Below are 12,065 nucleotides of genomic sequence, written 5' to 3'. Positions count from 1 at the left end.
CCTTTCTGTTAAGCTTTGCATCATTCTGTGAACGGCCAGGATTGTACTATCAGCAGTGGCTGAGTAAGACTCCAGCCCCTATCCCTTGACTCCCTCATCACTGAGGTTCCGGGAAGCATTGTTGCCTTCTCTGTGGACAATCGCATTTTAAGTATTATGCACTGAAGAGATTGATGAGACCAGTAATGACACCCAGTGAACATCTGACCTTTAGGTGTATCCAGACACTCCCAGAATCTGGCTGACTTACTAGCTTGCTCAGAAAGGTGAACTTCATTTTGCACATATTGTTCTGTAATATCCATCCTGACGCAACTGCTCAACTTGGGTTGCTCTCTTTTTGCAGATAGCATCATTCAGAAAGTGAAGTGGCATTTTAACTGTGTAAGTTCCGCTCAGATGGAGAGCAGCTTAGAAAAAATTCAGGAGGAGCTTGACTTCCAGCCTCCAGTGGTTCTCACTGTGGAGGACACAGATATAGCGAATGGGATAATGAATGGTCACACACAGATACACTTGGAGCCTGGTAAGTGGTTTGCTCTTCTCCGATGTTGGTGAAGATGAGGTGACATTAGGTATTTCAAACGCAATTGGCTTTTTTTTTTTTTTTTTTTTAAACCAGGGAGTTGTTTTTTAGGGGATGGGTGTCTGGAAAATATGTCTGGAAAATATGGACTGACCTGTTTCCAGGTGACTGTTAACAAAAAAACTGTCACCATAGTCATTCTGGGGAGGGGGCGGTGCAACTCTTGATGAAATTCAGAAGAGTGACTTGTTTTCTCAACCAGGGTGAAGTCTACCCGTTTAAATGTAAAAGGAAGTCATTCGGTTTTGCTGGAAGTCACTTACTAAAGTGTGCAGATTTGTCTGTTCTCTTTCTCTCTTTTTTCTTTTGACAATGAATCCTTATCTCATCTTATCACTTAGTGAAAACATTGTAAATCTCCACTGAGAAACCATGCCCTCCTTGACCTGGGAGGGAAGGGCCTTGGGGATGAGGGTGGGCAGGGCCAGAGCCAGGGCTTCGAATGTTCTCAGTTTGCTTCCCCATGAGCCCTGTGGATTTCCGAGCTGGGTGCCCTGGCACTCTGTGACTTAGTCCGCCGTTAACACCACTAGCCACTCAATGCCTAGCATGTAACAAAGCATGATTTTTTTTTATTCCTTGTTTATGATTACACACACAAACTAATTTTTAATTAAAGTAGAGTTTATCTTCTAACCATTCTGTAATGGTCTAAGAGCACATAACAAAGCATGATTTTTTTTTTATTCCTTGTTTATGATTACACACACAAACTAAGTTTTAATTAAAGTAGAGTTTATCTTCTAACCATTCTGTAATGGTCTAAGAGCACATAACAAAGCATGATTTTTTTTTTTATTCCTTGTTTATGATTACACACACAAACTAAGTTTTAATTAAAGTAGAATTTATCTTCTAACCATTCTGTAATGGTCTAAGAGCTGAATCCTTCTTTGAAAGATAGAGTTGTCTACACTACGACAGTCTAATTATTTTGTTTTAACAGTTTTTATACTAAACTCACTGCTTGAATTTTAAAAGTGGTGTATTAAAAATGTTCACATTTTGGGGGGCACCTAAGTGGCTCAGTCGGTTAAGCGTCCGGTCAGGTCATGATCTCACGGTTTGTGAATCTGAATCCCGTATAGGGCTCTGTGCTGACAGTTCGGAGCCTAGAGCCTGCTTCAGATTCTATGTCTCCCTCTCTCTCTGCCCTGACCCCACTTGTGCTCTGTCTCTCTGTCTCTCTCTCTCTCAAAAATAAACATTACAAAAATTTTTTTTTCCTTAATGTTCACCTTTTTGGCTTAACTTTGTGTTTTGATTTAATCTATTTAAATTTCAACCAAATACATTCCTGGATTGGCTTTTATGCCAATCAGTAACGTGTAATTTATACTAGGATTGAACTTAACTTTCGTAGAAGGTAATTGAGCCACAAGCTTTTTCTTTTGCCGTATATAAAAATGGGGTGGCTCTGTAATGTATTTTGTTTTTCAACCACTTAGACAAGAGGAGTAAAATCCAGAAAACATCAACTTGCTTATCTTTCTAGGACATTTTACTGTGGTTTGACCCACCCTATTGTCCTGAGGCTAGAATCTTTACAGGTAGCATGTTCTGTTCTAACAGGAGCTTTGGAAGCTCAGTGGAAACTCTAACACACTAACACTAGGCATCCCTTGGGTTGTGGCTAGATACTTGTGTGTGTGCATGTGTGTGCGCATGTGTGTGTATGTGGGAAATGTAAGGACCAGAAGGGATGATTTAAAAGATCATACTAAGAGAATGGGGCAGGGTGTCACCATTTAATAGTGTGAACCAGAATCGGTCTTGGTAGTTATCTCTGAAGAGAGAATGATCATTTGGTCTAGAGTTCCAGAAACAGATTGTGGCTCAAATAATCAGTGTTTTTACCTCCTCTTCCCAATTATTTTAGAATTTAAAAAACTGCATTTGCTGCACATTGCCCCGGAAGCCCACGAGTCCCTGAATACTGTCCTTGTTTAGAAGCTGAGAGTTGATAGAAATGCTGTCAGTTTGACAATCAATTTACAAATAAAGCCATAAATTGCTTTACATCAGGTTTTCTCAGCCTAAGCCATACTGACATTTTGTACTGGATAATTTTTTGTTGTGAGGGGCTTGTCTTGTACATTGTAGGATGCTTAGATGCATTCGTGGCCCACTAGGTGCCAGTAATACCCTGTTTGCAGTTTTGACAACCCCAAATATCTCTAGGCATTGCCAGTTCCCCACTGAGGGGCTAATCGCTCCTCTCTGAGAACCACTGCTTTAAGTAGAAAGAAAATCAGGCCTTGAAAAACCTGTGCTTAACTCAGAGACAGTCCTCGTGCCAAAAGAAACTCACTTCAGATTCCCAGATCCATTCTGTCCTCCATTTCTTGCCTTTTTGCCGTCTAACAGCAGCTGCTTTTAATTAATATGTTTGTTATTCTGTGTTTAACATAATGAGCCTATCATTAGTGGAGGTCTAGTTAATGTCTTTGTTTATTTTTCTTTCATATAGAAATTATTTTCACTAGACACTTATTTTTTTTAATTGTGAAGCTCCTAATTTCCGAATGGAGCCAGTGACAGCCCTGGGTGTCCTTTCGCTCATTCTCAACATCATGTGTGCTGCTCTGAACCTCATCCGTGGGATTCACCTCGCAGAACATTCTCTACAGGTAACCTTTGTTTTTATAGTTTAAATTGAAGGACCTATGATGGCAGAAACTGATGGGGGAGACACTTTATTCGTAAGGTTATTATGTACAAAGGTTTTAACAATTGTTTAATTAAAATACAATTTTTATTTTAAAGTCTATTCTTTAAGTAAATTGAACAAATAAAAAAACTTGCTCTTTTGTGTCTGTTGTCCCAAGAAGCCAAAGGGGCCTGTCGGGGACTTGGTGAGAAATAGTTTGCTACAGGGACATCCTTGGGCCCCAGGAGTCACCCCAGGGTCCTGATTGCTCGTCAAGAGCGAATCTGATTCTCAGCCTCTGAGGTTCAGGCTGTTTCTGCCTGTTAAAAAGTTGCCTCCTAGTCTGATTTATATCAAGCAAGATGCCACCTCCCTATGTCTTTGTCAGAGAACTGTATCATTAGGCAGTTGGTTTGCCAGGCTGCTTAAATCAAAGCAACTCTCTATGTCAGGGCTCTTAAAATATTTTTTTAAATTTTGAAGTATTTAAAACACTTTGAAAAAGCATAGAATCACTGTAGGCATAAACAGATAGATACCTCATTTAAAAATAGAGCCATCGTGCCCACACCATCACTGCGGTAGTAAAGGCTGAAGCATGGCTGGTGTTGCTCTCAGGAGACTAATGTAGACAGACCTGTGTGGAGAGTGGCAGCAGGCCTGTGCTGTAAGAGTGGTGACCACCTGTTACTGCGTCCTGTCTTTGGCTGATGGGTGCTGTTTCCTACTCTTATTTTTTATGATTATCCATGCCCAGATACTTACCAAGCGTCTGTACGCACTAGAACAGTTACATGTCCGACAAGACAGTTAAGATGGGGCACAAAGTAGAGTGTGGTGACATCACTAAGGAGGTGGCAGTACCTGAAGAATGCAGAATTAGGGAAAGCTTAGTGCTGACAAATTAGTGGATTTTGAGAGGCAGTAGTGTTGGGGGGCATTGCAGCCTGGGGGCTTCGTACAGATGCTCGGGGACAGGAGGGCACATGGTGTGTCCAGGCTGTTGGAAACAGTTGCATGTCAACCCCGGTTCTGGTATAGAAACAGGGTGCTCTGTCCCAGTCAAGGATTTTGCATTATCAACCAAACCAGACCCAATGAGGTGTGAAGAGCTTCATGTCATCGTTTTTCCTTTCATCGGAATATTCCTTTTCTCCTGTTTCTTACATTTGTTTTAGGTTGCCCACGAGGAAATTGGAACTATTCTGGCTTTTCTTATTCCTTTTGTAGCCTGTATTTTCCAGGTGGGTGAAACATTGATATTTTGAGTGGGTTGAACCCGTGACCTTATTTTGTTCTTCTGTTGGGACCATCAGCTTATTTCTAGATGTGATTTTGTTCCACCAAGGCCTGTCACGGAATAACAGGCCCTTAGTGGAACCACGCTAGGCCCATCCTGTCCAGTCCTCTCGTTTTACAAAGGAACAGCATTGGACTCAAAGGGAAAGCCATTTGCCCTAGGCTGCAGAGCCTTTCACAACGGCTGAACAGAAGCCAGGAATTTTGGGACTCACATTTCAAGAAGGGAAAGATGAGAGTGCTGTGGGGATTGGGTTACCTGACTAATGTGAGGCAGGGTGTTGCTTAGTGTCACGGCAGTCCAAGTATAGAAATGTCCTCCTGCAGAAGTGACAACTGCATGTGCGTGCGTGTGCGTGTGTGTTGTTTAAATGCAAGACTAGGTAAAAACTTTTTTTTTTTTTTTAACGTTTATTTATTCTTGAGACAGAGAGAGACAGAGCATGAACGGGGGAGGGTCAGAGAGAGGGAGACACAGAATCTGAAGCAGGCTCCAGACTCCGAGCCGTCAGCACAGAGCCTGACGCGGGGCTCGAACTCACGGACCGCGAGATCATGACCTAAGCCGAAGTTGGCCGCTCAACCGACTGAGCCACCAGGCGCCCCAAAAACTTTTTTTTTTAATGGTCATACCATCTGACTCAAATCTGTCGTTAGGAAACGAGGCAAACATTACAACATTAACTAGTGGGTTTTTACTATTGGTTACTGTTTAGTTACTTTCAGATTTTTAAAAAGATTTATTTGTTTTTGGGAGAGAGAGACAGGGTGTGAGTGGGGAGGGGCAGAGAGAGAGAGAGGGAGACACGGAATTTGAAGCAGGCTCCAGGTTCTGAGCTGTTAGCATGGAGCTCAACGCAGAGCTTGAACTCATGAACCTCGAGATCGTGACCTGAGCTGCTTAACCGACTGAGCCACCCAGGCGCCCCCGGTTACTGTTTAGTTATTTTCAAATAAGCTGCATACTTACAGGGCAGAGTAAAATGGAGCTTTTGAACCCTCTGTAGGTAGAGTTAATTCTAGTAAAAAAAAAAAAACAACAAAAAACCTGTAATTTTCTTTCCCCATCTTCCATAGAGGCTCAGATTTTAGTACTTTGTCTACATTCTTAAGCTTTTTTTTTTTTTTCTTTTCCTTTCAATTAAAATTTATTTTCTCAAAGAACGCTTCTTCTCTCTTCCACATACATCCCAGAATGGTCTATTTTTTAAGAGTGACATGATTGTGGGAAAAGAAATATTCAACCCAGGACCAAAAATGCACTCATTTTTTAGAAATCAAGTGTCCCAAGCCTCGAGTGTTGCCATTTGAGGTACCGAGAGCCTGTATTCCAGGGCTGCAGGGATCTTGCACTTTGGCCTTCGTTCCCCCAACTGCATTCTTACTTGGGTAGCTCTTTCAGTGGGGAACTCTTTCCCTCCCACTGGAGCTTGAGCCTTTGTTGAACTGCTCTGTGTTTTGAGAATGTGCTTTTTGTTTTTTTTTAAACATTGAACCAAAAAGTTACTTTTAGCTTTTGTAGAACAAGAATGGCCTCTTTTCTGGGTGAATGCCCTACACAAAATGTTAGTCCCCCTCCCTGCTGTGAGACCTTTCCCTGTGTCAGAGATGCTTTTGAAGACACGATAAGGAGGATGTCTAGGGAACATTGGTCCCTGATGTCATTGGAACTCAGGAAAAACAAATAATAAAAGCATAGCTTCTTTTACTGGCTTTCCTACCTGTCATGACTCCCTGGAAGGAAAAGTCCAGTTGGAGACCAGCCGTTCTTGTTGGGGTGTCTTTGGCCTGGCTCTCTTCCCCTTACCTGCACCTCTTCTTTTTCCACAGCCCACAGCCTGGGCATTTCTGTCTGTAGTTCTTAAATGTTTTCAAGAGTGTCATGTTCTAATTCCCCCGGTGACATCTGTTCCACTTTTCTTGTCTCTTCTGGATCTCCACTTTCATCCAGTGATTTGATTAACAGCAGCTCACCTGGCAAGGCCGGGCTCCATTGTCATGATTTCAGTTTAATGAGCTACTATGTGTGAGATGACACTGTGTGTGCAGGTGTAGGAAGTGAGTCCTGCATCGGACCTGTGGCTGTTTTCTCCTCTCTGACTGGACTGCCTCTTATGGTGTCATTTCAGTGTTATTTGTACCTGTTCTACAGTCCAGCCAGGACTGTGAAGGTGGTGCTGATGCTGCTCTTTATCTGCCTGGGCAACATGTACCTGCATGGGCTAAGGAACCTCTGGCAAATCCTTTTCCACATAGGAGTGGCTTTTCTGTCTTCATATCAGATACTGACCAGGCAGCTTCAGGAGAAGCAGTCTGACTATGGAGTATGAAGATGACATCATGTGATGAATGGATCCTTTCGTTTTCTTGTGAGAGTCACCTCTGTTTCCCTTTTTGCTTCTCGACTTCACCTCGAGTTTCCATCCTTGAAGTTCCTTGCAACCAAACCAGAGTGATACCGAAAGTTGGGGATTTTTAACAGGAGCGATGGAAAACACGAGGTCGCCCCAGCCCCAGTTTTGTGCTGGGCATCATGGCGGAATCTCCAGTTCAGCACATTTACTTAGGACAGCAGAATCTGGGGGCTCATTCAGAAGGAGCATTATTAGAAGATCAGAATGGAATTATTTTGGTCTTTTAAATTGAATGATGCAATAAACCACTAGATTCAATAACACTAGCTTTAGTAACTGGCGGTTGTCTCTGAGGAACCACTTTAAAATCCACATCAGCTTTTCAGTCTAAATGGGACGTGGTTAGTTTTTTGTAGAGGGTCAATACAGGGTGAATTCAACATTTTAAAATATGGTTCATAAGTATAAGCTAGATAAATTTTGTTTACATTTTTTGATAACTTAGGTCTGATATGATACCTTTAGAATATTTAAATGTATTTTGGATATAAATTGAACTTATCTTCATTTGGGGAAAGGACAAACTCAAGCTGAGAAAATGGTTAAGAAAGCCGAGTTTATTTAATTTGTATATAACTTTTTATGGTGGTGGGACTGCGTGGGCACAGAAAAGTTTTGTATTTGTCTGCAGGGTATATCTGAATATTTAAAAAATTGAGTAACCAGTGCTACTGGATCATAAGCTCATGAGGATGAGCTTATGAGCCCGAGAATTTCAGGGTTCTTTGCGGTGGGGCCACAGACAGGAGTAGGTGAGTCACATGGATTCACACAGTGGCACCTTACAGATGCAGGTTGTAGTAAAAAAACAAAAAACAAAAAAACCCTTGTCATCAGCCTTGTACATGGCAGCTGAGTGCCTGTCATCTTAATGATGATGAATGCCTGACCCTGTGTACCTGTTCCCAGAAGACCTCCTGAGTTAATTACTCCTCTACCCCTCTTCCAGTCATCTTAATTAGATGGAGGGCCTCGTTCTTTATGAACAGGAGTTAAGGAGGTGTTAACTTTTTTTCAAGCTTCATAAGGATAAGGATATAATAAACCCCATGCCCTGAAAAGTTACTTTTCTTCTCTCTGTTAAAATAGTGATTGATCACAGTTGTCCAAAAAGAGGCTCTGTATAAGATCCTTTTGGTCTCCAGAAAGTTCAGCCTGGGTTGTCCAGTACATTTAGGAGGCCATTTCAGGAGTTTGCCCTCTGGATTGTTGATTTTTTTTTTTTAATGTTTATTTTATTTTTGGAAGAGACAGAGCGTGAGCAGGAAAGGGGCAGGGAGAGAGGGAGACACAGAATCTGAAGCAGGCTCCAGGCTCTGAGCTGTCAGCACAGAGCCCGATGTGGGGCTCGAACTCACAAGCGGTGAGATCATGACCTGATCTAAAGTCGAACGCTTAATCGACTGAGTCACCCAAGCGCCCCTCTTTGGATTGTTCTTGGTAGAAGTCTAGAATCTGAATAGCTCACTGACAGTTGCATGGGATATTTTGGGTTGAATTATGTGGTCTTGATAAATTAAAATAATCCTACTTTGATCTTAAAAGTTGAAAAGCTTCGCAAGAATTATTGAGTACGTAGGGAAAGCAAGAATATTATTTTAGGGAACTCAGTTGTACTTGGTTGTTACTGGTAGTGCATTGTTACTGAGCTACCTTGGTGTCAGGTTAAGAAAAACAAGTTTATGTAACTGGAAACTGTTGGGAAAATGATGCTACAGTAATTTTCTTATAATACAATTTTCTGTTTTTAATCAAAATATCTTGATATGAAAGTTATATTGGCAACATCCTCAGATGTCAACTACACAGTTGTCACTCTATCAGTGTTGCATCTTCGTAATTTTCTGCATACCCAGCAGGCGAATCTTCAGGCTCTCTGGGAGATAATTTTGAAGAGATGGTAAAATAGAATGGAAAGCCAAGGAGGGAAGAGAAGTCTTTGTACATTAGAAGTACCAAAAAAAAAAAAAAAAAGAAAAGAAAAGAAAAGAAAAAAAAGGCTTTAAACGTTGGTAAGCACAGCCTATAAGTGAGTTATTAATATTTTTTGAGCTCATGTGTTATTGCCGTGTAGCCCTATACCCCAGATGCTCTCGGGGGCAGAATCTGTGATCCATACCTGGCAGTAGAGAACTATCCTGAAGAGTAGGCCCTCCTGGTGAATACTTCCTGCACTGGTGGAGATGTTGTCTACACTTGGCTGAATGTGGTTTTCATCAGTTAACATCTACATGGGGTTTCAGATCGGTTTTTGCAAATGAGAGGGAAAAGATGCACTGGACAAATAGTACAAAATAATAACCACATAAACATTGTTCACCTGGAACCCAGCCAAAAGAAGCCTCATTCACTGGAGGAAGAGACAAATGACAGAGAAGTAGTTCTGGGGATTTTGTCCAAGGGAGATCCCAGCTCAGGGTTGACCTGGTTCAGGCTTGGAGTTTTGTGGCCCCTTGTGTCATCCTTGATGCCAGAAAGGTGGCTCCACGTCGCAGGAGTTATCCTCACTACCCCACGGACTCATTGCTGTTCTCGCACTTTATTTTCCCAATGGTTCAATGCTACCTGCCCAACCAACCTCGCAGGGGTGGATCTGGGAATAGTTGAAATAATGTTGAAAACAAACCTTAAAAGTGCCTTCTGGGATCAGATACTGCAAGATCTTTGAACGTCGGAGTGCATTATTCCCATCTCCCGTATAGGGCTTGGAATGTGGCTCAGTGCTCTTGGCCAGGGTTTCTCAACCATGGGGCAAAGGCCCACAGGGTTTTCCCTTCCTCAAGTATGCAGGTGAGAGAAACACGTCGACTCTGGTTTCATTTCCCTAGGGTAGCCTTACTGTGATAAGGATCATTCCTGAGTTTCTTTTTCCTGGGAGGAGACAATCAGGGGTGTATTTGGGGGTGGCATTACCTCTCAGTACTAGAGGCCCCTCTGCTGGTGGTGGGAGGAATGTGACCGGAGGCTCCCGGTTTTGCTTCTCAGGCTTGCACCCCTGTGGTCTGTGTTACAGGCATTGTGAAGCAACCTTTTAAAATTCCTTAAGGAGTTGGAAAAAGGGTGTTAGGAGGAGTGCTGAAATTAAAACAATCTCATTTCTGTCACCTCACCTTGAGCTCCCTGTTATTTTCCTAGGTGCCCCTATTCTCCAGGACTCTTCTGCCTCTTTCCGTGTCTGTCCCACACATTGCAGCCCTGGAAACAGAGGCTGAAACTGGAATCTTTGGAGGGGTGGGGAAAGCCGTCTTTCACTGTAGTTGATAAGGTGGGTACAGGAGTTCAGGGGCGGAGCAGAGTGCACTGAGGCCCGGCCCTCTTCCTCTGTGCCCCTGGGAGCTGCAGCACACAGTTGGGAGTCGGGGCTCGGAGGGCAACAGCACTTTGGCGGTCAGCACTGCCAGGGTCGGCAAAGACGACAGCCAGGAGGGCCGGCTGTTTGGGGTGCAGCAAGCAGGAGACAGGTGAGGAGCAGAGCTGGGGGCCCTCAAGCAGCCGCCCTCAAGCAGTTGGCGTGTCGGGGGCACGTGCTGCACCTTCATCCAGGGCTGCTGTTTGCTTTTCCTTGAAGGAATCGGCCACTCACTGTAACATGCAGGGCAGGTGGCCCTCAGGAGACTGCTGTTGTGCGTGCACGGGGCAGCGCAAGTGGGGCCCGGCAGGCATGGGAGTGTTTACAGGGACCAGATGTGCACCCCGCTCTGGTGTTGCTCACATTTCAAACGTTCCTCCACAGAATCCTGCCCGGGCACAGGGAAGCTCCACTGTGCTCTGTGAGTGTGAACAATGGTAGAGGAAGAGAGACTTGACTCTCCTGCTCAGGCCTCCACCACTGTGGGCAGGTTCTGCCCGCAGGGACAGGGTCCTCAGCTGGGAAGCGGTGGTAACCACTACTCCCTCGGCATGCTGTCATGAGGAGAAAAGCCTAGTGGAGGAGAATACTGGGTGAATCCCCTGTTCACGTGCAGGAGGAAAAAGGCTTTCACCCGGTGAGAGGAAGTTCACACTTTACGCAGCACAGTGCAGCCGGGTCTTCCAGGTTTTACAAAGACAGGCCTTTTATGATCCTGCTAGGTAAATGGGCTCAGTCTTCCAGTCTAGAAAGGTGGTGACCTCTCTTTCTCCCCCCTGAACGTGCCTCTTGCCCTCCAGTCACAGAGCTCTTGCTACCATTGGCATTGGGCCCTCCGGCATCCAGGGAGGCCGGTTCTGCTGGTCGAACCAAACCTCAAGTCCATCCCTGAGCCAAATGGGGAGAGCTGAGTCTCCCGTCTGGGAGCAGTGATGTCAGACCCCGGTTGCTGGGGAAACGTCTTGGCAGGGAACCTGTGGAAAAGGGCTTGTCAGTAAGACCTGGGAATGGCCGGATATGGAAACATCTGTCCGTGTGTGCTGATGGCAGAGCCGCGGCTCACAAGCGCCTTTTATTTCAGGTCAAATTATCAAATCCATTCTGTTCTTCTAACCTGTGCTTGGTACGTGTGACCTTCTTTAACCCTTCTGTGATTCTGGGGTTACTTCAGAAGTATATTTAATGAATTATTTGTACGACTTGACCCCCCCTCCCCCGAATTCTGTTTCATTTAATAGACTTTTCTACTAAGAGCGTAAAAGATTGAGACTGATTTAGCCAGGGCAAAACCATTTCCTTCACATATGCGTTTTGAATGCTTGCTGTCCATGTTGTACAAGCTTCTTACTGTTTTCATGTAATAACAAAGATCTATTTTGAATAAATGATGGGTATGTTTTAACAAACTCTCACACAGTAGTAAAGCCTAAACTCGTGTTAATATATGTAAAGAATATTGTATAGCCATTTATATACCATGTATATATAAATTAAATAACATGGCTTCAGAAGTGAGAGGAGAATAAATCTAAGGTGCTTATTACGTTGTGTGTTATTTGTGTAAAAAATTTTGAGTTTTGGGTCCGTTTTCCTAGAGGGTGTGATGTGGGCCTGTCATCATGGAGCGGGGGGTGTTGAAAGAAGTGGAATTCACATCCTCGTCTCCAATGTCTAGACAGGTGCCAAGCCTCAGTCCTTAGCACCAACCCCAGACTCTGGAAAGCGATCGTGGGTCCAGGAAAGACCTTGGAAAAGCCAACATAGCAG

The 12,065-nt window shown here is 43.8% G+C and overlaps 1 protein-coding gene across 3 annotated transcripts in view; it reads left to right on the top strand.

Moving 5' to 3' along the window:
* The window catches only part of SEC22C (SEC22 homolog C, vesicle trafficking protein), a 33,441-nt gene extending 21,600 nt beyond the window's left edge, over positions 1-11,841 (top strand). For all 3 annotated transcript variants that reach the window (XM_086720553.1, XM_086720554.1, XM_086720555.1), the window contains 4 exons: positions 347-526; positions 3,098-3,216; positions 4,415-4,480; positions 6,665-11,841. In XM_086720553.1, the coding sequence (XP_086576679.1) occupies positions 347-526; positions 3,098-3,216; positions 4,415-4,480; positions 6,665-6,865 (566 nt within the window). In that variant the 3' untranslated portion in view covers positions 6,866-11,841. The remainder of the gene's footprint in view (positions 1-346; positions 527-3,097; positions 3,217-4,414; positions 4,481-6,664) is intronic.
* Positions 11,842-12,065: the final 224 nt, after the last annotated feature.

The sequence above is a fragment of the Puma concolor genome, chromosome C2, assembly GCF_028749965.1.
Source record: "Puma concolor isolate L17-30 chromosome C2, mPumCon1.1.hap2, whole genome shotgun sequence".
In the NCBI taxonomy this organism is placed as follows: domain Eukaryota; kingdom Metazoa; phylum Chordata; class Mammalia; order Carnivora; family Felidae; genus Puma; species Puma concolor.
The sequence above is the reverse complement of the archived record's forward strand: the minus strand, read 5'-3'. Positions and strand labels throughout refer to the sequence as shown.